The following is a 27,941-nucleotide window of genomic DNA, read 5'->3' on the forward strand; positions in this document are numbered from 1 at the left end:
GGGATGTACATCAATTTAGAGGCCATTGCCTTATGCCTTTTATCATTGTATAATATGACCGTATATGTTTTTTTTTCTCCACTATATTGTACTTTTTATCGTAGATATCTGGTGGTCCCCCTGTACACTCGATGTACATAACTGCGCTGTACTTTACAATGACATGTATGACCTCTATTGGCTTTGGCAATGTGGCTGCTGATACGGATAATGAGAAGGTAAATTTATCATCAAACAGACAGACAAACAAGTAAGAAATGTAGATTATCATTATCTAGCTTTTCTCTGTTTGTGTATGATAATTATCTCTAGTTTACTATAAGCCGCCATCTTTGATCATGTGATCATTATTATCTGGGCTATCTGCATAGACGTCCAAGGGGGGGGGGGTAATGGGGCGATTATCCCCCCCCCCCCAAACGATTTTTTTAATTTTACCCCCCCCCCAAAAAAAAAAAAAAAAGCTTGGACGCCCCTGGCTATCTGTCTGTGTATGATTACCATCTCTAATTTTATGTACGCCGCCATCTTTGATCACGTGATTATTATCATCTAACATTTCTGTTTGTGTATGATGATCTTGGTAAGTTTACTGTACGCCGCCATCTTTGATCATGTGACCCTTATTATCTAGGTATTCAGTTTGTGTATGATGATTATATCATGTTTACTGTACGACGCCATTTTTGAAATTGTGACCAACTTTTACTATTTTCTAGGTTTTCTGTCTGTGTATGATGATCATCTCTAGTTTACTGTACGCCGCCATCTTTGGTCACGTGACAACAATTATCCACAACATGACACAGGCCACAGCCAAGTATCATGAAATGCTGGATGCTGTCAGGTAGTAAAACGTTTAGTAGAGAAGTTTCTTTAATCCCCCCCCCCCAAAAAAAAAATAATTAACCATCCCTTCATCTTATTTTTTAAGAGGAGGGCTTATTTTGGGTGTGAAATTAATTACAAAAGTAACTAATTTGTTTAGGGAAGGGGGAGGAGTCTAATCAACCCTCCCTCCTCCAGTAGACGTCCCTATGTTGCATTTATAACTCTGAGAACTCTGATTATTACTCCAGGGAGTTCATGACGTTGAACGAGGTGTCTCAGAACCTGATGGAGATGTCATTCCCCCCCCCCCCCCTCTCCGACTGATCGCCCTTTGCTGCACTAATTGTTTTTGATAATATATATAAGTTTAAATATTCCAGGGAGTTCATGACCTTGAACGAGGTGCCTCAGAACCTGATGGAGAGGGTGACTGACTACATTGTATCCAAGTGGACAAACACAAAGGGGGTGGAACAGGACAAAGTTCTCTCTATATGTCCAAAGGAATAACATTCTAACATTTATTGCAAAAAAAAAACGTCCATAACACGCAAAGATGCAATAAAAAGGAAATATTAAAAAATAAAAACTTAGACTTGAACCGGGCTTAATCGTCATAATCCAAATTTTAAGTCAAATAAATGTTAATCTCATATGTAAATTTTGTGTCATATTTAAAAATATTTAAAATAAACATTTAGACCAGGGAGGGAGGGGACATTGGGCTGTTTATTACACAAGCCCCCAAAGTTTTCTTAATCGTCAAATTGACAACTTTGAGGACTTTCATTGAATTTTAATTGGTTGGTTCATTAAGTAAAAAACGTTTCGGCCACTAATTTCAAATATTTAGAATTGCTACACCTTCAAATTGTTCCTAACTGTAACAAAATCTTCAGGCAAAGTTTAAAATCAATAGGAGGATTTTATCATTAATTTAATTTGGACATATTAAAGCTAACGCTTACCACTGCCTGGCAACGACGTAGAAAAAATTCTCTTTTATCCTATTATATAAAGAAGTACTCTCTCGAAAAAGTAGTACCTAGGTCTTTTTTGTCTGAAGCTTAAGATATCAATAACTTCTGAACTGATTAACTTTTAGGGCTCAGGATGGATCTAGGCTATTTTATTTTTAGATTTTATTCTTTGGATGGTCTTAAGCCATTTTTCTGCCAATTATATACTCCATTGAATACAAATACCCTAGATACTAGGGGAGCAGCCGCTAGTAAATTATAGTTCAATATATCTATTCACATAATTTATTTGTACAAAATTTTTATTTTCATAAGTGAGGAAAATCTTTTAAGATAAACTAAGAGATTTTCAGATTTAGCTGGATTATAATTAAAATATTTTTTAAAAGCTAAGCTTTTCTATATTTAGGTCGGTCCGTCCGCACGAACGTCTAGAACGGATAGCTTTTTTCGTTGATTTAGGCATGTTAGAATTGTCCCATCGATTCTAGTAGTAGTTAGGTACGATTTAGAAAGCGTAGCGACTCTATAATTGTTACCAGAATGTCCGTACGTCCATTTTAAACACGTTGATTTTTTACTTTTTTTAAAACAAATTTGTATATGAATTGATAATCCGATTGATCTGATTTTTGAAATTCTGATTCCGAGGACAACAAAGTACAATGTTATAAGCAAAGCATCTCTATAATCATGTCCTAAAAATGTAAGTATATCCTTAAACAGTATCCTGCATTTAAGCCGTTTTGCAAAAACTGTAATTTATCTTTATTTAGTTCTGACACTATACACAGTGTTAATGTTCGTTTATCATACATTTTCATAGCTTTTCTTTTATGGATGTTGTCATCCTTGTTGTTTTTTTATTTTTTTCGTAATATGTTGTCTTGGTTACGTTTTCCACAGAAATAATTTTGTGTGTTTTGAATGCAAATTTTTAGAAACTAAAAAATCTAGCAAATATCAGATTCTCGTTGGTGATTTCATACAAACTACCTTGTCGATCATTATTAACCCCCCACCCCAATCCCCCCTACCTTTCGTTTCTTTTTTTAATAGTATATGTTAGGTTAGTTTAGGTTATTGAGTAGCAAAGTAAAGTTAGGTTACTACATAGGCACAACACAACAAGCGTGATGTCCCCTGTGGGGATTAGACATAGGAAAGACAAAAAAAAACCTATCCCATAATTTCAATTAATTTGAAAAATAAGTTTGAGGGGGGGTGTAACCAGTGCTCAAAAGACATTATGTACGAAAGCACCGATTCGTTAAATTTAACATAAAAAAAAATATAAAATATTAAAATATAATATGTACATGTATAATATGTACTTTGTTTGAACCACCTACTAAAATAATCTCTCTCTAAAATCTTGTTTGAACCAAATAATAAATATATTATAAAATTGCACTTTTAACATTAGTAAAAGTACGTACGTACAATTATTTTTGTTTAGTTTAATTTGCTATGAAATATGTTTAGTGTTTCTGTTAATTACATAAAAGGCAAATGGTGTACATCCCTCAATTATTTAAAGTTCATAATCTGGCTATTAGTAAGAAACTAATTTTCAAAAAACATAAAATACCTTGCTAATATTCCAATATGGGCATTTTTTTTTCATTTAGATTTAGTGGTAGGATTTTTCGTCTATCTGTTGATATATCACTAACCACTGAACTAAATAAGTTTTACGTTTTAGGAAATGTTTTGTTTTTTTGTAAGTAAAGATTGTAAACTACTTTTTGTCTTATCATAGTAATGAAATCAATAAGCCATATTTTTATATGATTAAGCCAAATTTGAGCTTATAGAATGGTAGAATGTTTAATTTGCTAGGATATGAGGGCAGATATCTGTGTACATCTTAATAGGTAAGTATTATTTATTTTAACCTTTTTTGAAGATGATTAACGTCCCTCCACAGATTATGAAGTATTACGATAGAATAACCAATGAAAGCCAGCATAAATTTTACCATTGGTCAATTACAGTGTATACTGGCCTCTCACTAGCTATTCGATCGTATGATGTCATAATCTGTGGAGATACTTTAATCATCATCCCTGTTTTGGAAGATTTATATTCCAAAAAATGATAAAATTGTAGATATTTATATTATTGTGTTATTTATTTTACTCATATGATCTTTAGTCCAGATATACTACATATATGTTTCTATTGGGTGTAAATGTTGCATGATGCGAGGAATAATTAGCCCATAGACACCTAATCCTTTATTCGAACTATCTTTGTCCAGAGGTCCTTAGAATGATGATAAACAAAATTAACCCTTCTGTAGAATAAATTATTTGTTGAAACATTTGAATGCTCAACTTAAAAATCAACCGATCAAAGTTCACGAAAGCTCCCAAAGTTGTTAAGGCAAGAATAAGAAAACGTTATTATAAAACTTTGAGGACTAGTGAAATAAACAGCCCATTGTTTCCTCTCTTTATTTCCATCTAATCATCCAAAGTTATTAAATTGGATGGACTTGAACTCGTAACCTAATAGACAACAAGATAACTATTGATTATTAAAAACAGTAAGACCCTCAAAAAAGTATTTTTTAAAGGTTACAGCCCTTAATTCTAAATGCATCATTAAAAGTATCATATGTCCTTGTTCTCTATACATTTTTACACAAGAATATATAAAAGTTTAATTTTGCCTAAATTAACAACGGAAATTTCTAGTGCTAACGTAACTTTTTACATGAAAAAACTTTTTTGATGATACTTTAAGAACATTTTTGTGGGTTTTACTGTTTATTTTATTTTATATTCATAATTTTAGGAAAGTTTTCAACGGTCATCCCGCCTTCCGGTTAGCCAGTGATGGTTGTCTGCGCGCACTTGCCACAAACTTTAAGATGACGCATTGTGCTCCCGGGGACTTCATCATAAGGTAGGATTTTTTCTTTCCTGTTTTTTTTAGTGCTCTTTTTTTATACCTACTATTTTACAATAATAAATTTAGTAAAGATTAAGAAAGGTTTTGTAATGTAATGTAGAATTTAATGAAGTAATGAAAAATATAATTCTACGGTTCTTAATTGAGTTAGCACTTAACCTAAACATTTTTTCGTGTCTTTTAAATGACAGACGTACAGACAAACCGTAGTTATACATTAGCTTATCAACTAAAAAAATTGTACATTTGAAACAGATATATATTTTCAAAAAATAAGAGTTGAACTACTTTTATCAAGGACGAAAAATGAGTTTATCTTTTGCAATTTGAAATTTATTTCTCTTATTCATTCGAATCCGGTGGATAAGAACCGGTTCTCATCCATACAAAAAAAACTATGTCTAGCATCGTATTATATCCAGCTTTCTACGAATATAAAAATGTACAATTATAAGATTAAAGCCAGTTTTTTAGCCCGTGCCTTCGGAAAAATTCACTATTTATAGTCCCCAAAGTTGTTAAGCCAGAGATTAAGAAAATGTTATTATTAATGTTTGGGGACTAGTGTAAAAAATATTTCAATGACCCATCGCTCTGCTATATAAACGTCCATATTTATTGAATTGCGTGGACTTGAACCCTATCCAATTAGACAACAAGCTAACTATTGATTATTAAAAACAGTACGACCCTAAAAAAAGTATTTCGGCACCTCGGGGCTAAAAATAAATGGTTTTAATCTTATAATTGTAAATTCTATATCCGCGGAAAGCTGTTTATAATACGATGCGAGAAATAACTATTATAGTATTTTTTATGTTATAGAAAGTAGTTTTTCTTGAGAAGAATTATTCCTTACTAAAATAAGGCTCAAATCCCCATTGAAATATTATATAATTTTTAAAGGAAAATTAACAAAAGAAACTCTATTTTGTAGACTAATAGCTTTTTTACAGACACTTAAATAAGTAGGAAAATGTTCTTTAAAACATTTTCTTTTTTTACAGGGTAACGGGAGAGATCAATGGACGATGAATTAATTTTTCTCCAATTATGTGTGACTCAGATATACGAAAAGTGGACGAAGCCCAATCTGTACCACTTTTGTACCACTTTAGATTCCTGTGACGTCATAAAAAAGAGGGAGATTAGAGGAGAAGTGGGAAAGGAAACCCCTAAAAAAAAGAGATGGATTTAGACTTATTTTTATGACGTCACACATGACACTTTCCGTATCTCCGTGTAACTGTGACATTTTTAGTTTATAATTATTTGGATATTTATTACTTGTGGACTTTTAAAGACATTGAAAATTTAAAATTATTTTTTATCTCTTCTATACTTTACCAGTTTTGATGAAAATATGCTCTAAATTGTCAAAGATATACATTTCAAGTAGAAGAAATGCCTTGGCTCAAAACAGTTACCATTTCAACCTTTATTTCTTTTGTTTAGAAAAGGAGAGTCGATAACAGATCTATGTTTTGTAGTCACTGGTTCTTTAGAAGTTATCCAGGTATGTACACATTTTATGAGGTTGGGTTATTAATATCTCTAAAACGGCTGAACCGAAGGATATATAACAATCCGTTATAATAATTTGGCCTGAAATCATTCATTGTCCGACATTCATTGAAGTCGAATGATTTTGAGCTGTGTTCAATGCTCCCCAAGTGAAGGTAATACAGATTTACAAAGCTCTTTTTTAGTGCCTCTAAAAAAAATGACATCATAAAATACAAATGACCAATGACAGACTAATACTCAGACTAAATTACAAATGGCAGGCCAGTATAAATTTTAATTGGCCAATGGTAGGCCTGACCTGTATGCACTATAAAAAGCTTCCAGATTCACGTTTTACAGAATCAGAGTCGAAAGATATTTTGGTAATTATTTTTTAGAAAGGTTGAATCCAGGTAGATGCGTGTTAAGGTGACTAAGACAGCTTTCAAAAGCTATATTAACCTACAGGGATATGACAATGGCTGACACATTGATATACATCTCCAAAGTTAATACACAAAATTACCCTTTATGTAGTGGTTGAATCGTATGGACACTCAATTTAATAAACCAACCAATCAAAATTCATTAAAAGTGGTTAGGCAAACGAATAAAAAACTTTATTATAAAACTATGGGGACTTTTGTAATAAAAAGCCCAATATCCCCTCTCTCTCTGCGTATTGACGAGGATTCTAGCATAAGTGGTTTTCGATCCAAAGCCAATCTTGGTCGACAAAAGATACTTAATAGCAGTTTGACTTTAGTACAACGTTTGACAATCACAATAGAGTTCAAAACTGCTTGATCCAAAAATGGATTTATTATGACTTAGATCTTACACCAGATTATCATGTACTCTAATGAATTAAAATTTGTAGATCGCTAAAATGACAATCCCCTCCATCCATCCCTTTTACACCATCCTCTTCCCTTCTACTAAATGAACAAAGTTTTCTGAGATTATACGCAGGAACTTTGAAAAAAATACGCAAATACTCTGTGTAATTATACAAAAACACATCAATTATTTTTGCTCCAACTTGAAGATGAGCAATTCCAATATGTTACTAATTAAAGTGGTCTTGGCTGACACAATATCGATATGAAAGCATTCAAATCAACTTCGTATCAATAATAAAAAAGGTGCCTTTGATGACATAACATCGATGTATACTTGATATTCAATGACATTATGACTACTATGCTTATTCTTTGTCAGCTTAAGATCATCAAACTAAGAAAGAATAAGTTTTCTATGAACCTAAATAATATAAAATATTACCGCATATTTTCTTCCTTGTTTTTTCGTATTTTCTTAGCTCTCCTATGTGAGGTGTTGGTTTTCTATCAGTTTCCAACAGTTTCTATATTGCAACTAAAATAATAAACAGCAAAAAGTAATTATTTTCAATGATTTTATTGTTATAGTAGTGCATCTACTATAGAAAATGTCCGTCCTTTTGTCCTACAAAGTTAGCAAAGAAGAATAAATTTACCTTATTAGATTATTTAATTATGTATAATTTCTATAAAAAAAAAATCATATAGCTGCTATGTCAGATGGTTAAAGAAGTGGACCAGACACAGCTCATAACCATATAGGACTTCAAGATAAAGGTCGTGCAATCAAAGATGCTGTTATCTGTAGAGATTCACCAAAATACGACCAAGTTGTGTATCCGTTTTCTAAATATCTTGCAATATTCTATAATTTTCAAGTTCTTAAGCAGCTTATAGTGCCCATAAAAAAAATGACGCCATACAATACAAATGACAAATGATAGGCCAGTGTATATTTTACCATTGGTCAATTACATACATATGTATATTATAATCATTGGCCATTTGTAATGTATGACGTCATTTTTATAGACACTAAAAGCTGTTTCACTCTTCATTTACAAACCTGTAAAAAAGATGGTCAAATTGTATGTTAAAAGTATTTTAAAAGTTCTATTCTCAAAATATTCTAATGCCTTCTTCAGCAAGGCATGCAAATATTCTGTTTTGCAAAAACATTCAGTTTTGATTTGCATTTGAATAAACCCACACAACAGAATTTAACCAGGAAGGGAGGAGACATAAGGCTGTTTATTACACTAGTCCCCAAAGTCTTATAATAACGTTTTCTTATTCGTTGGCTTAACAACATTGGGGACTTTTATTGAATTTTGCTTTGTTGGTTCAAATAGTCGAGTTTTTTAACGATTTAACCACTAATTGTTATCTACAGAAGGGTAATTTTTTGTATCATCATTAAGGATGTACATCAATTTATATGCCATTGTCTTATCCCTTTAAATCCCTGGAATTTAACACAATTTATGAATTTATTCACAGAATAATAGCTCTCAAGTACTGGATACTATTTTTAGAACATTTTATATACAAAGGGAAGGAATATTTCATTCCAGGAAAACCTGTTTTGCCAGTCAAAAAATATAATTCATGGGACAAAATATTTTTACAGCTTACATCTTGTCTTGAATATTTATACAAAGTAAAAAAGTGTTTTAAAAGCTTCGCTTTTATTGGAAATTAAAGTGATTGTTCCATAAACAAAATGACAGCTAAATATTGAACATTTTCTGTTAGAGAATTCAAACTTCTTTTGTATTTTTTTGGGTCTAAGGATACTATCATAGATTGACATGTATTATTGACACACATATTCTCGGTTAAAACAAAATTGTATGGAATTTGGAAAAAAATAGTCTACGAAAACTGAAACATTGGAAATGAAACACAAAATTTCTCTAATGATTATTGTTCATTTTAGAACAGTTTTTCACATACTTCATATTTTACCTGGGGAGGGGGGTTTCCTTGGTTCAAATACATGGGGGTCCTAACCCTGCAGGGCTCATAACTGACAAGCCCTTACATTGCGAGGCTGCAAAGAAACTAATAAAACCTAACCTAGCATAACCTAAATTTTAAAAAAAGAAAAAGTAATTCTCTTTACCTATTTTTAAAAAAAATAATGTTGTCGGGGTTCTTTTGCACGTCGATGCACCTTTAGGGAAACCACCGGCTGCTATAACCATATCTAAAATATTTTAGGATGGTGAGATCTTGGCTTTCCTTGGCAGAAATGACGTCACTGGTGATTCTCACTGGAGAGAAACTAAGGTAACCACAGCTGCTATTCAAGATAGGTGGCTAATTTATTTTGATTTTTTTGTGAAGAATTCCATAGTGTTTATATAATTTATTTGGTTCGTCAGTCTGTCAGTCATGCTTAAAATTGTTAAGATAATTTGACATAAATGAAAGGTTTCGTGAATATAATTGTATTGCCATGCATGATTTTTGTGCCTCTATATCTACTTATGGGTGTTTCCATAAAAAAAGCTTATGTCTAAATCACCAATTACCAATTGCATCAGTTCTGGGGTAAGTAACTTCTACAAACAGAATGTTAACAATTTACAGCTCCAATATTCTTTTAACTATCTATCTTAGTTACCTTTAAACTATGGTGTAAATAAGTAATAAAGCTCAAGTTTAATCTTTTAAAATCCTTTCAAATGCACTTTTAAGTGAACTTGTAACTTTAGCAGTAAGGTGCAAGATACCAATTCTCAATTATGAAATTATATATATCAAATATGTTATAAACGAAATAAGAACAATTTCTTTCAACTTTAAAGACTAATGGCTTCGTCCATATCATATTTTTTTTAAATTTATGTCTCGGTGCTATATTTTCAAGGAGGGGTACCGTAACCCCTAGGTGCCCAATCTTTACAAAATCCCTAAAACTCTCCATGGACAAATTTAAACGCTTTTAGAAGACAGATGTTATGAACTGAGAAAGCTGCTTTAAAAATAAAAAAATGTACTTAAAATTTTTCTGTAAAGAAATATATTTGTTAGGTATAAAACAATGTAACATTAAAAATTTACACATTTTTTCTAAAATTTCAAAGAAAAAGTTTGTCAAAAACAATTTTTTAAGTTATCAATTATCTTGACATTTAAAACCATTAAGATAATCTATTAAATGTATTAAGTATTTACTTAAGTTTCAAAATTCAAATGAATATCTAATTTAGAAGTAGATAGTACATAATCTATAAACCTTAATCTACCATATAAATAACGAATCTCTTGTAAAAAGAAATTTTTTGAAAAAAATTTTGGATCTATTTTTCAGTTGGGTAAATCTGTGGTGCATGTTCGAGCCCTGACCTACTGTGATATACACACAATTAATGTTGAGAAGTTAAAGGAAGTTCTAGAGTTTTACAGACCGTTTGCACACACTTTTTCTAGGTAAGCTAATTTAGAAGATTATTTGCATTAATACATTTTTAGTATGGGATGCATAACCAGACAACTACCTGGATCCCTCTGTTCAGGACCTTTTTCGTCTGCTAGCAAATTGCGTTTTGCTCTTTTGTAGCGACTTAGCTGTGTTCATATTCCAGATGCTATTAATTGATTTTCAAAGACCAAATTAAAAGTCGGCACAGGGTCCTCGGGAATGGGAAATACAGACATTTAAACCCTTCCCCCTCTTATTTTGCATTGAACCTGGAAATCAAAAGGCAAAAAAATAATTTTTAAAAATCCCTGAAAGAGCTAAAATCATTTTTGGGATATTTTTTTCAGAAGAATTTTATCTATTTCTTTTTTATGTAAACCCCTTAAAAACAGCTGAATTAGACGTTTAGTTGAACTTGATCCCTAGATATTTTCTCAAATTTCTATTTGCTAAAAATACATTTATGTTTACAAATGGGTAAACAACAGTAGAAAGAAAACAATTACATGAAATAATAGATTTTAAATTTTTATTCACATTTTAAAAAAATTTTAAGACAATTAGATAAGATAGATATCAATATGTACAAATATTTTATAATTTTTATATTCATCAATTTAATCAACTATTGAGTTGGCACCAATTACTCTCCAAATATTACTCTGACGGACAAACCAAGTTAATGATCTTTTGGTTAAACTCTTTATCAATGTAATATATTTTATAGGAATTTGTCACTGACGTTCGACCTTTCAAAACGTGTTGTTTTCGCTAAGGTAAGCTATTGAATAATAAATGGACAGTGCTACTGTTGTAGTTATTTATAGATTTTACATAGATAATGGACAGTGCTAATATAAACATACTATGTTATACTTAGAAATTATTTATAGATTTTATTTCATATAAAATAATGAACAGTGCTTTTTTTAATTAGATAATTTTAATTTTTTTAATTAGATAATGGACAGTGCTAATATAGACATACTATATTATACATAGTAATTATTTATAGATTTTATTTCATGCAAAATAATGAACAGTGCTACTAGACATACTATGTTATAATTAGTAATTATTTATAGATTTTATTTCATGTAAAATAATGAACAGTGCTACTATAGACATACTATGTTATACTTAGTAAATATTTATAGATTTTATTTCATGTAAAATAATGATCAGTGCTACTAGACATACTATGTTATACTTAGTAATTATTTATAGATTATATTTCATATAAAATAATTAACAGTGCTACTAGACATACTATGTTATAATTAGTATTTATTTATAGATTTTATTTCATGTAAAATAATGAACAGTGCTACTAGACATACTATGTTATACTTAGTAATTATTTATAGATTATATTTCATGTAAAATAATGAACAGTGCTACTAGACATACTATGTTATACTTAGTAATTATTTATAGATTTTATTTCATGTAAAATAATGGACACTAGACATACTATGTTATACTTAGTAATTATTTATAGATTATATTTCATGTGAAATAATGAACAGTGCTACTAGACATACTATGTTATACTTAGTAATTATTTATAGATTATATTTCATGTAAAATAATGAACAGTGCTACTAGACATACTATGTTATACTTAGTAATTATTTATAGATTTTATTTCATGTGAAATAATGAACAGTGCTACTATAGACATACTATGTTATACTTAGTAATTATTATAGATTTTATTTCATGTGAAATAATGAACAGTGCTACTATAGACATACTATATTATACTTAGTAATTATTTATAGATTTTATTTCATGTGAAATAATGGACACTAGACATACTATGTTATACTTAGTAATTATTTATAGATTATATTTCATGTGAAATAATGAACAGTGCTACTAGACATACTATTTTATACTTAGTAATTATTTATAGATTTTATTTTATGTAAAATAATGGACAGTGCTACTAGACATACTATTTTATACTTAGTAATTATTTATAGATTTTATTTTATTAAAATAATGAACAGTGCTACTATAGACATACTATGTTATACTTAGTAATTATTTATAGATTTTATTTCATGTAAAAAAATACATTAGAAACTTTTCAGGGACAAGAGATGGTTCATAAGAAATCATATTATTTGAAAAATTGGGGGTAAAGTTGGGGTAAAATCAAGGATCTAAAGGAAAAAATACAATGACTGATAAATTGATGTACATCCCCAATGATGACACAAAAAATTACCTCTTCTGTAGCGTAAAATTAGTGGCTAAAACGTTTTAACACTCATCTTAATTAGTCAACCAATCAAAATTCACCCAAATCCCCAAAGTTGTGAATCCAACGAATAAAAAACGTTATTATAATCGTTGGGGACTAGTGTGATAAACAGCCCATTGTCCCATCTCTTTCAGGGGTACAATAGTTTTGCCTCAGATGAACTATCGCTTGTCCCTGAAACTTTTAAGTTGCGTCATGATGTAAAAAAAGTTATCTTCATACTTCGAAATTTATGAAAATATTTCACATTTTTGACGGTTAAGAAGAAGAAAATTTAATTTTGAATTCGAAGTTTATTTATTCTAAATCTAGGTAAAATACATTTATATTTTTCTTTGTTATATTGTTGTTATAGAAAAATTGACTAAAAGGCTGGGTAAAAATAACTGTTCTATATTTGAATTTTTCAAATACAATGCAATGTTTTATTTTGATTAATTAAAATATTTGTTTAACAATCTATTCATAAAATTTTTCAACAAAGCACAATTGAAAGTTTTACAAAATATAAAAAAAAACTTTTCTGAGGCAAAAAAGTACATTTTTTGTTTGAACATAATTAGCACTTCTGGTTTACAGGAAAATGTAACCATAATTTTCTTTTAATTTTTAAAAGCCAAGCTTTTCTATAATTAGGGTTGGTCCGTCCGTAACGGATAGCTTTTTTAGTTAATTTATGCAAGTTGTCCTATCTGTTTCAAACATTGGATGGTGATTCCTTTAGGAGTTAGGTACGATTTAAAAAGCATAACAACTCTATATTCATTACCAGAATGTCCTTACGTCCATTTTAAACATGTGGATTTTTTTACTTTTTTAAACAACAAATTTTTATGTGATCTGATTATCCGATTGATCTGATTTTTGATTTACTGATTCCTGAGACAACAAAGTACAATATCATAAGCGAATCAAGTCCTAAAAATGTAAGTATGTCCATGAACATTATCCTGTATCAAGCAGTTTTTCAACAAATATACTTATAATTTTGCTTCGAATCCTATACATTTATATTCTGATTATTCAGTTCTGACACTATATAAGTGTTTATGTCCGTTTGTTCTTCCGTTTCAGAGCTTCGCTTTTATGGATGTTTTATTTTCATATTTTTCATTTATAATCCATCATTTCGATAACAATTACAAATGCTTTAAGGAATTTTAAAAATATACATGATAAATTACTTTGTATTAAAAACATATTAATTGTAGTTACTTTAATTTCTACTAGCGGCTACGCCCCTAGAGGCCTCTAGGGGTTCTTGAGGAGGAGAGAGTCGAATTTAATAATTCAATTTCTTATTTTAGATTTTAAAAGAAAAAGTAAAAAAAATATTTCGGGGGGTGGAAATTTTTTTTTTTTTGGGGGGGGGGTGCCCATCAATTTTATTAAATTTTTTTTTTTGGGGGGGGGTGCATTTTTCATTTTTAGGGGGGTTGGGGGTGTCCCACCCCCAAAGAAAATGGTTATAAACCTTCCCGGGACCTATGAGAAGCTACCCTGTTAAGGAGAACCCGATCGGTTCAGCGGTTAGCGAGATCCTTCGGTACAGACACACAGATACACAGACACACAGATACACAGATACACAGACACACAGATACACAGACACACAGATAAACAAACATCCTATTACTTTAGTATAAGGATATATTGCATCTCGAAAGGAAAATTATGTTTAAAATTGTTAGTTTAAATTTAAAGCAAAGTATTTAAAGTTATATGATACATCGTACAGAAGAGATTTTAAACTAAACTAGCACAAACTTATGTGGTCATACAAAATATAAAATAATATGCATTAGTAGATATTTTCAGGGATAAGACAATAGCCTATAAATTGATGTATATTTTCAATGACGTTATACAAAATAATTTCTACTACAATTTTACGATTTCTATTACAATTTGTGATTGAAACTTTTGAACATTAAACAAATCAAAATTTTCTAAAGTCCCCAATTTTGTTAAGATAACGAATAAGATTTTTTTTTGTCTTTCCACATCAGCCAATGGTAATTTTTTTTTGTTTCATTGGGGGACTCTTCAAGTTTCCATAATTTACCAAACTTAAATATGCACATTATGAACAAATACCAAGGTGTCAAAACAATTCTACTGAAACAATTTTCTGTAAGCTAAAAAAGCAAAGTTCAGCTGTACTATTATATAAGATAGTAAGGTTTTTTTTGTCTAAAACTTAAGATCTCAATAACTTCACAACTAATTGGGTCCTCATTTTTAGATAAGCTTTACATATGTCCCATGATGGTTTTAGGCTATTTCACTTTCAGATTTCAGTCTTTGGAGGGTTTTTGGTTATTTCTCTATCCCAAATCTGCACATTTAAATACAAAATCCCTAGATTTTAAGGGCACTACTGCTAGTAATATAATAAACAAACAAAAAAATATATATCATTTCATGATAAAAACACATATAACCGTGCATTTAGTTTTATTTTTAAGATAATATCCAGTAATTCGATATAGCAAACATTAGAACCCTGGTCATTCACGTCTAACAACACTAAATTAACATGGCTAAGCTGAGGATAATTATCCTCATTATAGATAAACTAAAATATTATTTTCTTTAATATCTTTGTGTGTTCTAAATATTCCAAGATTTTTCTTTGGTAACTTTGTTTGTGAACCAATCAGCATTTTATTTAATACCCTAATTTTTTGTAGAATTATTTAATTAAACCAGGAATCAAACTTATTTTTTCATCAATAAAAGATGTGTCTAACATTTGGCTAAATTCATATTCTGTACAGGGGAAATTTATTATTTCAAGCATAAAAGGGGGAGTAGAGATAATGTAAGTTATATGACCTTTCTTGGTAGGGAACACATTAGTAATTTGAAACTTAGCGAGGGTATTATACATTCATACAAAATAGCTAATAATATAGATTTTATGCCTATAAAAAAAACAATTTGTGTATCTTTGGCATTTTTCAATTTTATAGTTCTTCATTTGTTTTGGCAAAAACGTCACACATTAATTCAAAGATGTTATCTGGGATTTGTATGTCTCTAAATTATTTTTACACCAAAAATTTTAAGAACACAAAATATGTATAACTAATTTTAAAAGTATATGGAAGAATTAAGTAAATAAAAGTTATGTATTAAAGAGCCAAATATTTAAAAATTAAATTTTTTCGACTATAAAAATTTTTTAATCAAATTTTCTAATTGACCTGTGCTAAAATGAATTAACACTTTCTTTAGAGAATATACAATGCATATGTTATCAATCCCTCACTCCTACTTTAGAGTCCCCACCCCCATTAATTTGACCGCTTTGTAAAAAGTCATAAAAACTTTCATGGTTACCATATCATAAACAATAATCAATGTAAAATTTTTGCATTCTAATTTGATTAAAAGCTTTAAACGAAAATGACGCCAGTTAAAAACTAAAAATATGCAGAAATTTGTTATTAAAATATTTTGCATAATTTTGGAATTATCAAAAGTTGGTAACCCTGATATAACCCTAAACATTCAGTCGGGAAATTATCTCATGGCGAACAGACGAAGTAGTTGTAAATATACAATGTCTTCATGATATCAGGTATTTCTATACTTAATTATTGGTTTATGATAAAGGCATTTATTTATTTACTTTAATTTGTATTATGTTCATTTTAGATTGTTCTGCTTAAGAAATATTATTAACGTAACTGAAGTCAATTCTATTAAAATTATTATTACTAGTTGCTTTGCCCCTAGATTTTAGGGAAATGTGAAGGGGTCAGGAAAATAGCCTAAAACCACACAAAAGAGATTTGTAAAGCCTCCCTGAAAAGTACAATTAATTTGGACTTCCAATTTCCTAGATCTTTATCTACAAGTAAAAAAAACTATCCTATTTTTAAAGTAATAAGATTTTTTTGTCTGTAGCTTAAGATTTCGTTAACTACTGAATTGATATAGTTCTCCATTATATGAAAGCTTTTCATAGGTCCCTGGGTGGTTTTAGCTACTTAATTTTATAACTAAGTTTGTTTTTTATGCTATTTTCCCACTTTCTTTACCCTCGTATACAAAGCTCCTATATTCTAGTAGCGCAGCCGCTTGTATTACATAAGTTGTTAATAAATTCAATATTAAATCCATATTTTTTTTACAGATTTCGAATGAAGCTGCAAAACAAAATCCACAACCACACATAGACATCAAGAAAAAGTTGCAGTTGGAACAAACCCCGCAGATTCAAGAAAGGAATCAGTAGGAATCAGCAACACCCTGTCTAACCCACTTTCAACTAGAAAAAAGAAACAGCCGCAGCAATGTGATTAAAGACTTGGCTATTAAGCCAAAGACATAACTATCAAAGTGAAAAAGAATACCAATTAATTGTATTTACAAACCAGAAACAGCCGCAGCAATGTGATAAAATACGTAGCTATACCAAATCAAAGATATAACTATAAAAGTGAAAAAAAGTATACAAATTATTCTTAACTATATCAAACCAGAAACAGCCGCAGCAATGTGATTAAAGATGTAGCTATACCAACCCAAAGACATAACTATAAAAGTGAATAAGAATACAAATTAATTTTGTGAACCAAAAGATATTAAAATTGATTAATATGTAATTTTTAAATGTGCAATTTAAAAAAAATAAAGTTTAAAATCTAAAGTCTATTATGTTGTGTTATGTATTATAGTTAGAAATATATTTTTTGTTTAACCAAATATTATATAGGTTTCTGGTGTATATGTATTATCTATAATGTTTGTCAAGGAAGCTTTATATTAGTCGACGTCATTAAATATGGGAGTACTTTTTGAATAAAAATAATTTTGGGATGGGGGCCATCCCACAGAAGCAAAACCCCTCAGTGCTAGGGACGCCGCAACCGCAGTATTTTCCGTTTTACCTTCTCTTTTCTGTCTATTTTGACTTCTTCCCCACATTAATGTTTCCCTTCTCATAGCTACCCTATTTTTTTTACCCTTCCCTTTTTTCATATACATTGCTATTTTCCTTTACCCATTTTACTGTCAACCTCTTTTTTATACTGCCTCTTTTTAAGGGATAAATTAAAAGATTTTAAAAATATTTTTTAATTTGAAGTGATAAAGCTATTAGAAATTTATCTTTTACAAATCTCATTTTTTAATTACTAAAAAGGTTATATTTAACCCTGTTCTGGGTAATGACAATGTTACTTTGATTAATTATTATTTTAAAATTTGTAACCTAATCTTCATCCAATTTAGATATGGCAAAATCGTATCTTCGCCAGATATGGCTAATTATAACTTGGGGAATATAAATTTTCATGATACGACAAATTTACTTAAACTTATACTAATTTCTGAACCTTTTCCAGACTATAGAAACATCTGGACATATGGAATTCGTATGGCTAATGTCTTATTTTAGTGTGGAGAAGCTTCAGAATTAATTTTCTAAAATACCAGGGAAATTATTCGTTTTGTTAAATAACTAATCACTTTTCTTAGAAATATAGTTTAAAACCTGCAAGATAAATAAAAAGTATATTGGTTCCGTCGTTAAAGAGATCATAATGAACAAGACAAGCAGACATAATATGATATCATAAATTTGTAAACATACAATCTTCAAATCTTCTTCTTAATTCAAGTAATTTAATTGTATAAACAAATTTAACTTCAGAAAAAAACGTCCAAGATAATATTGCTTGATTCACTTCTTTAGGAGATGCGATGGATAATGAGTATTTTTTACTCAACATATTTCGGAATGATAAACTAGACTTTTTCCTTTTCAATTGGGTTTAGAAAGAATTATAAATGAATGTTTTTTTAGAGTATACTTTCCCCTAAATTTTGTAATTTTGAAATTCTTGAGCAAAACATGATTAAATATATTTTTGATAAATGATCAACAGTTCCAATATTATACAACAAGGATGAAAAAGTTACAAGTGAAAAATAATAAATATGAATTGGATATATTCATTATTATTAATTAGATGGGCTTGATAACTATAGAGAGAGAGGACAATGGGCAGTTTATTACACTAGTCCTCAAACTATTATAATAATGTTTTCTTATTTGTTGGCATAACAACTTAGGGGACTTTAGTGAATTTTGATTGGTTGATTTATTGATTTGAGTGTTTAAATGTTTCAACCACTATTTGCTATGGAATTGAGTATATACATCAATTTATCAGCCATTGCCTTATCCCTTTAGATCTCTGATTAATAACAGGGATTTTTAAAAGGGCGGGGGCTATTATGAGGATCAATAAAGAGTTGTGATAGGTTTTCCATAAAAGAAAAGCAAAAAAATCCTCCAAATCATTTGAAAAAAATTCCAAGCTTTATAAAACACACTCTGCGTGTTAAAAATAACATTATATTTCTTTCTCTTACTTTACAATAGAAAATAAGAGAAAACGTTTTGAGGTTGGAAATAAATTAAACAAACAATTGTATGTATTTGTATATGTATTCTACAGTACTGGTACGTAATTGTTTGTAGTGATGTCCAATAAGATCGTGCAAACGGCCGGACGAGTCTTAACTACAGAAAAGTTTAGGAAGTAAACTAGACATAAACCAGAAAAAAAAATATTTTGATTGGTTGGTTTATTAAGTTGAGCATGGAAACGTTTCAACCACTAATTGTAATCTTAAAAAGGGGTGATTTTGTGTATTATCATCTAGAATGTTGATCGGCCATTATCTTATCCCTTTAGATCCCTGAATCCAACCTAAAATTCCTTAAAGAAGCCCAAATGGTTCAAATACGCCATTTCTAAGAAGTTTGCCTAGTAAAAATAAGATGCTCTTTAAAGTGTCTATAAAAGAAGGGACAAATTTTTAAAAAGTTTTGGCAAAAGTGTCCCGAATGACGTTATGTTATAATATTCCATTTTTTTAATATGACGTCATTTGAAATACTTTGGCCAATTTTTTAAAATTTATCCCCTTTTTTAATAGGCACTATAAAGACCTCCTTGAACTGATTTTGACTAAAAATATTTGTATTTTTTTAGATAAGCGAAAGAAGATTAGAGAAGATTTATGACGAGGCACATCAGAATGAGAGACCATTTTCACCCTCCCAGGTAAATATGAAGATTATGACGAGGCACATCAGAATGAGAGACCATTCTCACCATCCCAGGTAGATATGAAGATTATGACGAGGCACATCAGAATGAGAGACCATTTTCACCATCCCAGGTAAATATGAAGATTATGACGAGGCACATCAGAATGAGAGACCATTCTCACCATCCCAGGTAAATATGAATATTATGACGAGGCACATCAGAATGAGAGACCATTTTCACCCTCCCAGGTAAATATGAAGATTATGACGAGGCACATCAGAATGAGAGACCATTTTCACCCTCCCAGGTAAATATGAAGATTATGACGAGGCACATCAGAATGAGAGACCATTCTCACCCTCCCAGGTAGATATGAAGATTATGACGAGGCACATCAGAATGAGAGACCATTTTCACCCTCCCAGGTAAATATGAAGATTATGACGAGGCACATCAGAATGAGAGACCATTTTCACCCTCCCAGGTAAATATGAAGATTATGACGAGGCACATCAGAATGAGAGACCATTTTCACCCTCCCAGGTAAATATGAAGATTATGACGAGGCACATCAGAATGAGAGACCATTTTCACCCTCCCAGGTAAATATGAAGATTATGACGAGGCACATCAGAATGAGAGACCATTCTCACCATCCCAGGTAGATATGAAGATTATGACGAGGCACATCAGAATGAGAGACCATTTTCACCATCCCAGGTAAATATGAAGATTATGACGAGGCACATCAGAATGAGAGACCATTCTCACCATCCCAGGTAAATATGAATATTATGACGAGGCACATCAGAATGAGAGACCATTTTCACCCTCCCAGGTAAATATGAAGATTATGACGAGGCACATCAGAATGAGAGACCATTTTCACCCTCCCAGGTAAATATGAAGATTATGACGAGGCACATCAGAATGAGAGACCATTCTCACCCTCCCAGGTAGATATGAAGATTATGACGAGGCACATCAGAATGAGAGACCATTTTCACCCTCCCAGGTAAATATGAAGATTATGACGAGGCACATCAGAATGAGAGACCATTTTCACCCTCCCAGGTAAATATGAAGATTATGACGAGGCACATCAGAATGAGAGACCATTTTCACCCTCCCAGGTAAATATGAAGATTATGACGAGGCACATCAGAATGAGAGACCATTTTCACCATCCCAGGTAAATATGAAGATTATGACGAGGCACATCAGAATGAGAGACCATTCTCACCATCCCAGGTAAATATGGAGATTTATGAAAGTGTTTTGTGTGACGTCACAAAAAAGGAAGAATGTGGGAAGAAAAGGGAAAGGAAAACCTTAAAAAAGATATGTAATCGGTAATTGTAACAAACCATATCCTATATTATTAAAGAATTGTACAATTATACTTAAAGTTTGAAATATACACAATATAATAGACGTAAGTTTATGCCACTTTCCGCTGTCCCTTTAATGAGGCATATCAGAATGAGAGACCGTTTTCACCTTTCCAGTTAAACATTAACATTTTTCTATAACTAGTGTATGTACGTCGGTATGTACGTAACGGTTAGCTCTTTTCACGAATCTAGGCATGTTTGTCCTGTCGACTTTAAACTTTGGATGATTCTTGTAGCAATTAGGTACGACTCCTAGGGGAACAAAGTAGAATATTTTAATCCAAGCACCTCCATAATCAAGTCTTGCAAATGTAAGTATGTCCTTAAACATGAGAGACCATTCTTACTATCACAGGTAAACATCAACAATTCAGGGAGGTGTCACGTGAAGATAAAAAAAAACAGAAAAGACAGAAAGTTTAAGACAATTAACTTCAAGAATGAATATTAACAATTTTTATTGTAAGTGTTAGAAAATATTAATACAAAATTTATAACATTTTTTGAAGAATAATTTTAATGCTTTTTATCTTTTTGACATAATAATGGTATTTGAAAGTACTATTTATATTCACTAGCGGCTTCGCCCCTAGCCTCTAGGGGCTTTGTCCTAAGTGGTAATTTAGAAAGAAATAGGGGGGTATTTTTTTGTTTTTTGGGGGTTGTGGGTGTCCCACCCTTCAAGAAAATAGACTAAAACCAACACAGGACAATTAGGAATATTCCCTGGAGAATAGAATCAAATTGGATCTTAGGGACGGAACGGACAGACGGATGGACGGAGAGACATCAAGCTTCTTTGTATTATAGATTAATATGCGCAATATTGCTTCTTTTGTGTCAGTTAAATTAAGAGCTGCATATTTCTTTAATCATTTTAGCGACTCCTATTTGTGTATTTTTCATGTAATTTATTAATCTCGAAGTGTTCAATTTTAAAATCACAAAGAAATTAGTTCAAATTTTAGCGGTTACCAGGGACAAGTGGCCAGAATTCTAGCAAACTAATTCAAGTGAAATGTTCCTTTCAACTCATTATTTGATTTATACCCTTCAAACCCATTTCCCGTTGGTTACTCCCCAAATTTAGCCATTTTAACTTGAAATAGAATGCTGATTTTCGGCCCTAGTAAATCTACGATTAGTAATTGAATCTGAGGTGGATTCTTAAAAAACTTTTGCCTCACTAAAAATTCTTTGTCCACTAAAATTAGTAAGCATCGCTAAAAATATAGAGGGGATAATTTTGCCTCACTATGTTAGTGAGGCAGTGAGTCACAACATTTTTTTAAGAATTCACCTCTGATGTTCTTAACAACCTTTTTGGAAGACCCTGTAATTACACATATTTGCAAAAAAATATAAATAGAATTTGTACGTAAATGCAAATATAAATATAAAATCTTTATGATTGTGCAAAAAAGAACTTTTTAAATAATAAAAATAAACCATGAAAGAAAACAGTTTTCATAGCAATTTTATTTTATAAAATATAAAAAAAACATTTAGAAAATTGCATAAAAAGAAAAAAAAAATTAAAATCTTTTAAAAATTTATATAATTCTATAACACTAAATAATTTGACAAAAACAAGTTTGACAACATCCTGAAAAGTGAAGCTTTCAAAACAGACGATAGAACAAACGAATATTTACACTTGTAGAGTGTCGGAGCTTTATTCGCTCAAAATATTGTCCTAGGAATCATTATTCCAAAAATTAGTCGAAAAGGATGATTTAATTTTTTTCTGCTTTTGACATCTTGTAAATATTTAATAGAAGAAAAGGCGGACCATGAAAAGAAAGCGAAGTTTCGTCATTTTTTCACATTAGCTTTTGAAACGTTATTTTAGGTTGGGTTAGGTAAATGTTAATGATTGTCCCGCAGGGTTAGAGCCCCATGCAGGAGCTTGAATTAGGAGAAAAGCTACTGTGAAAATACTACGAAACCTGCTACTTCGTTTTCTTTCCATGATTCGAAAAGGCTATAGATAATTCTTTTCTATGATTACTCTTTAAAAGGTAAATAAAATAAAAAAATTACTTATCACTGTATTTCTGTATTTTGAAAAGCGAAGCTTTTCTATAATTAGGCTAGTTCCGTCAGAATTGTCCTATCGATTTCAAACTTTGTATGCTTATTCCTGTAGTAGTTAGGTAGGATTAAGAAAGCGCAGAAACTCTATAATCGTTATCAGAATGTCAGTACGTCCATTTTAAACATGTTGAATTTTAACATTAAATTTTTATGTGATATAATTATTCGATTTTTTGCATACTAATTCCTTTTTTTCAACAAATTAACTTAAAATTTTGTTACGACTTTTATACATTTATATTCTGATTATTCACTTCTGACACTCTACAAGTGTTAATGTTCGTTTGTCCTACCGTTTCAGAGCTTCGCTTTTATGGATGTTGTCATCCTTGTTTCTAGGATAATGTGGGCTTACCAAGTTTTTGGCATAAATCTCTCTGTCATATAAATATACACAGTGCTCAACAAACAAACAAAAAATGTTTTCATGTATAAAGAGATTGTGAAGAAAAATATAAATTCTTTGGCATAAATAATCTCTAAGCAAATATATATCCATCTATTAATACTAGCATCCGAGGGCTTTGTATTCGAGGGCCATAAAAATATCGTAAACTAAAGACCTAAGATTAAGAAAACAGCCTAAAACCATCTAGAGACATATGTGAAGCTTTCCTGGAAGCGCCAACTCAATCAGTTCAGTAGTCATCAAATCTTAAGCTACAGACAAAAGACCTTACTACTTTTTATTTTTAAAAAACAGACAAACTAACACGTATGGCATATAAAGCGATTTATGATTAAGATTTATTGTTTCAGGTTGTGCTTCTGAAGAAAGTTGTCAGCAAATTTAAAGCAAAGGTAACAAATTAATAAAGCAAGTACTATTATAGTCATGAGTAACGTAGCAATAAAAACTAGTAATATTTTATAATAGAAACTAGCGGCTACGCCCCTGAGAAGCATCTAGGGCAATTTTCAATTTTAGTTTTAATCAGAAAAAGTTTTTAAAAATGGAGGGGGGGGGGGTTAGGAATGATTTCTCTTACCCTCCCCTAAAATATTTATAAACCTTCCCTGGATCTATTAAATGCTTCACTGTAAAAATAAGAACCATTGCGGTTCAACGGTTAGCGAGATACATCGCTACAGACAAAAAAACTACTATTTTATATAATTGGATAATGAGAAACTATTATTTAGATAGAAAATCGTATGGGATATAAATACATTTCTATATCTAGACAGAAAATATTGATACAAAATTTTTCTTAAGATGAAATATTTCTTGATGAACGTAATCATGTTTTGTTGCTACTTCATCAAATATTTATTCTTTCCCTTTAAATCTAAAGAACAGGGGATCTTCACTTTAACAAGATTTAACTTGAAAGTTTTAAGGAAGTTTTAAATAAGTGAAATTACTAAAAAAATATCTTCAGGGTCACATGTGGGATGTGGTAGGGGGGAAGTCGCCCCTCCATTTTTCAATTTTAGTTTTAAATAGAAACGAAATGGTTGGGGGGTTGGCTTTTTTCCTTGTAAGGTTGTTGGTACCACCCCCCCCCCCCCCTTTCATCGAAATAGTTATAAACCTTCCCTGGACACATGAACATCTTCACTGTAAAGGAAAACCATATGGGTATAGAGTGATTAGTAAAATCCCTCACATCTTGCTACTTTTATAAAAGGATTATGCCATACTTTGGTTCGTATTTAAAATTCTATTTAATTGGTTTGTGAGTAAACTTTACTGTTTTTACATCAAAATGGCTGCCCTACTTTTTTGTAAACTTATTCTTGAAATTAAATTATTTGTGTCTTAAGTGTTAACTTTACTTTATACTTTTCTGTTTTTTTATTGAAAAATTTGATAATGATGCGCTACTTTTCGCGATAATTATTCTTGTTAAATTATTTTTGTGTGATTAGGTACGCGGGGCAGAGGATTATTGAGAACTTGGATAGATAGATAATTATAAAGATAGATTGATAGACAGATAGATGGATAGATGTAGATTATATTTTTGTGTGTGTTTAGGTACGCGGGGCAAAGGGTTATTGAGAACTTGGATAGATGGATAATTAGACAGTTGTTAGATAGATAGAAAGATAGATGTATAGACATAAATTTTTTTGTGTGTGTTTAGGTACGCAAGACAGAGGATTATTGAGAACTTGGATAGATAGATAATTATATAGATAGATAGATAGACAGATAGATGGATAGATATAAATTATTTTTGTGTGTGTGTTTAGGTACGCGGGGCAGAGGATTATTAAGAACTTGGATATATGGATAGATAATTATATAGATAGATAGATGGATAGATGTAGATTATATTTGTGTGTGTGTTGTACGCGGGGCAGAGGATTATGAGAAATTGGATAGATATATAGATAGATAGACAAATAGATGGATAGATATAAATTATTTTTTGTGTGTGTTTATTTACGCAAGGCAGAGGATTATAGAGAACTTGGATAGATAGATAGGTAGACAGATAGATGGATAGATGATTATATAGATAGATAGATGAATAGATGATTATATAGATAGATAGATGGATAGATGATTATATAGATAGATAGATGGATAGATGATTATATAGATAAATGGATAGACAGATAGATGGATAGATATAGATTATATTTTTGTGTGTTTAGGTACGCGGGGCAGAGGATTATGAGAACTTGGATAGATAGATAATTAGATAGATAGATAGATAATTATATAGATAGATAGATAGACAGATAGATGGATAGATGCAGATTATATTTTTGTGTGTGTTTAGGTACGCGGGGCAGAGGATTATGAGAACTTGGATAGATAGATAGATAAACAGATAGATGGATAGATGCAGATTATATTTTTGTGTGTGTTTAGGTACGCGGGGCAGAGGATTATGAGAACTTGTCCAACTCAAAGGAAAAACCACCAAAACTTTCATTAAAATCTTTCTTTAAAAACTTTAAATTGAAACAATTTAGGAAAGACTAACCAGAGTCAGGAGGAATTGCTCATTTATTTTGAGAAGAAAGTTGATAATTTTTATATAGTATGTCTAATACTTTGTAAGTAAGCTGGCGGATGCGCCCTCAGTTGGACTCTCTACTCTAAAGGAAAGAGAAGGGCCAAAAATAAATAACATTAAGCTATTCCTTATTTTAATCTAAAAGCCTAAAAATATAACCACCCCGAGACAATAATAAAGCTTCCCTAAATGGAAGAACTCGATTGGTTACGTAGTTATCAAAATTCTAAGCTACCCTTACCACTTTCTTTTATAACTAGTATAGTTACTTCGCCCCTAGCCTCTAAGAAATGGCATGGTAGGTCAATTTCAGAGATCTTTAGCTTCATACAAAAACCTTACTAATAAGAATTTAATTTCCTCTCACTGAAAGCTAAGAAAATTTTGAAATATAAATTCTTTTGTCTTTAACATTGTGTCAAATGCATTGTTAAAGTCAAGCTGTAGTTAATTACATCTATTCAAATTTAGCTGTTCATTGTGTAACTTGTTGTTTAATTTCAACTAGCTGCTGCGCCCCAAGATTTTAGGGCTTTAGATTCGAAATGGAAGCAATGGAAAAAAGCACAAAACCATACTAAGACTCAAATCTTAATGACCAGATATTCTAAAACCACCCCATGACCTATGTGAAGCTTCCCTAAAATGGAGAACTCAATCGGTTATGTAGTTATTAAAATATTAAGTTTCAGACAAAAAAAAACCTTACTACTCTATATAATACTAGCGGCTTCGCCCCTAGCTTCTAGGGGCTATGCCCCAAGAGGTATAATTACATCTTTTATTACCTGAAGATCCCTAACTCCACCACTATTTTAAATATTTTTTTTTTTTTTAATGGGGGAGATTTTTTGTTTTTGGGGGGGTTGGGGGTGTCCCACCCCCCAAGAAAATAGCCTGAAACTACCAAAGGACCAGTAGGTATATTCCCTGAAGAGTAGAATCCGATCGATATTTGTTTCCGTTTAAAAATTTTATGGAAAAATGTTTGAAATTAATTTTGTGGTTTTTGCTCGGTGTAGGTTGAGCAGGTGGGAACGCCCAGATCTCCAACTCACCTGCTAACTATACCTGGATCCAGACCTAGCTCCAGAGTGGCCACTCCTATCTCTCCCAGGAAAAAATCAAAATAAGAAGTCATTGAGAGGATATTTCTCATAAAGAAAACTTATTATTTGTGGTTTGCCCCTAGCATCAAGAAGCTCTGTATTTTAGAGGGAAAGGAATAGCCAAAAACCGACCAAATGTCTTACTTTCACAAATTAAAGGTCTAAAGTAACTTTCGGGATATACGATTATGTGGACTGTCTAAAGTGGAAAACTTAATTGGTTCAGTGGTTCTTAATCAAAAAATTCTAATTACAGTATATTTTACCACAAAAGAACTTAGGTATTTAAATTTTCTTACTTGATATTTTTAACTGACAGGGCTAACAAGTCAACAGGACAACAGTGGAGTAATTTTAACAGGAACTTATTTTATTTGCTTACATTTTTATCTGCTGAGTAACTCTATTTAATAAAACCTGCGACCGTAGCTCAACACGTTGCTCATCCGCTCGTCATCGGAGAGGTTATAGGTCCTAATCTCGGCCCGCCACTGCGTTAAAAATAAAGAC

At 31.0% G+C, this 27,941-nt stretch overlaps 1 protein-coding gene and 1 long non-coding RNA gene across 2 annotated transcripts in view; both read left to right on the plus strand.

Annotated features, from left to right (window-relative positions):
• Positions 1 to 27,941, plus strand: part of LOC145321651 (potassium voltage-gated channel protein eag-like) — a 78,570-nt gene that overhangs the window by 42,370 nt on the left and 8,259 nt on the right. The window contains exons 18-31 of the mRNA XM_080163140.1: positions 105 to 218; positions 720 to 847; positions 1,212 to 1,333; positions 3,652 to 3,688; positions 4,614 to 4,724; positions 6,186 to 6,246; positions 9,302 to 9,370; positions 10,398 to 10,516; positions 11,236 to 11,284; positions 19,797 to 19,868; positions 24,107 to 24,148; positions 26,175 to 26,214; positions 27,343 to 27,436; positions 27,748 to 27,790. Of these exons, the coding sequence (XP_080019266.1) occupies positions 105 to 218; positions 720 to 847; positions 1,212 to 1,333; positions 3,652 to 3,688; positions 4,614 to 4,724; positions 6,186 to 6,246; positions 9,302 to 9,370; positions 10,398 to 10,516; positions 11,236 to 11,284; positions 19,797 to 19,868; positions 24,107 to 24,148; positions 26,175 to 26,214; positions 27,343 to 27,436; positions 27,748 to 27,790 (1,101 nt within the window). The remainder of the gene's footprint in view (positions 1 to 104; positions 219 to 719; positions 848 to 1,211; positions 1,334 to 3,651; positions 3,689 to 4,613; positions 4,725 to 6,185; positions 6,247 to 9,301; positions 9,371 to 10,397; positions 10,517 to 11,235; positions 11,285 to 19,796; positions 19,869 to 24,106; positions 24,149 to 26,174; positions 26,215 to 27,342; positions 27,437 to 27,747; positions 27,791 to 27,941) is intronic.
• On the plus strand, positions 16,255 to 17,445 carry LOC145321646 (uncharacterized). Its single transcript, XR_013880353.1, has 2 exons — positions 16,255 to 16,366; positions 16,925 to 17,445. It is a non-coding gene; the product is annotated as an uncharacterized LOC145321646 (long non-coding RNA).

This window comes from Acartia tonsa, chromosome 6 (assembly GCF_053477335.1).
Source record: "Acartia tonsa isolate MP-2025a chromosome 6, ASM5347733v1, whole genome shotgun sequence".
Lineage (NCBI taxonomy): Eukaryota > Metazoa > Arthropoda > Copepoda > Calanoida > Acartiidae > Acartia > Acartia tonsa.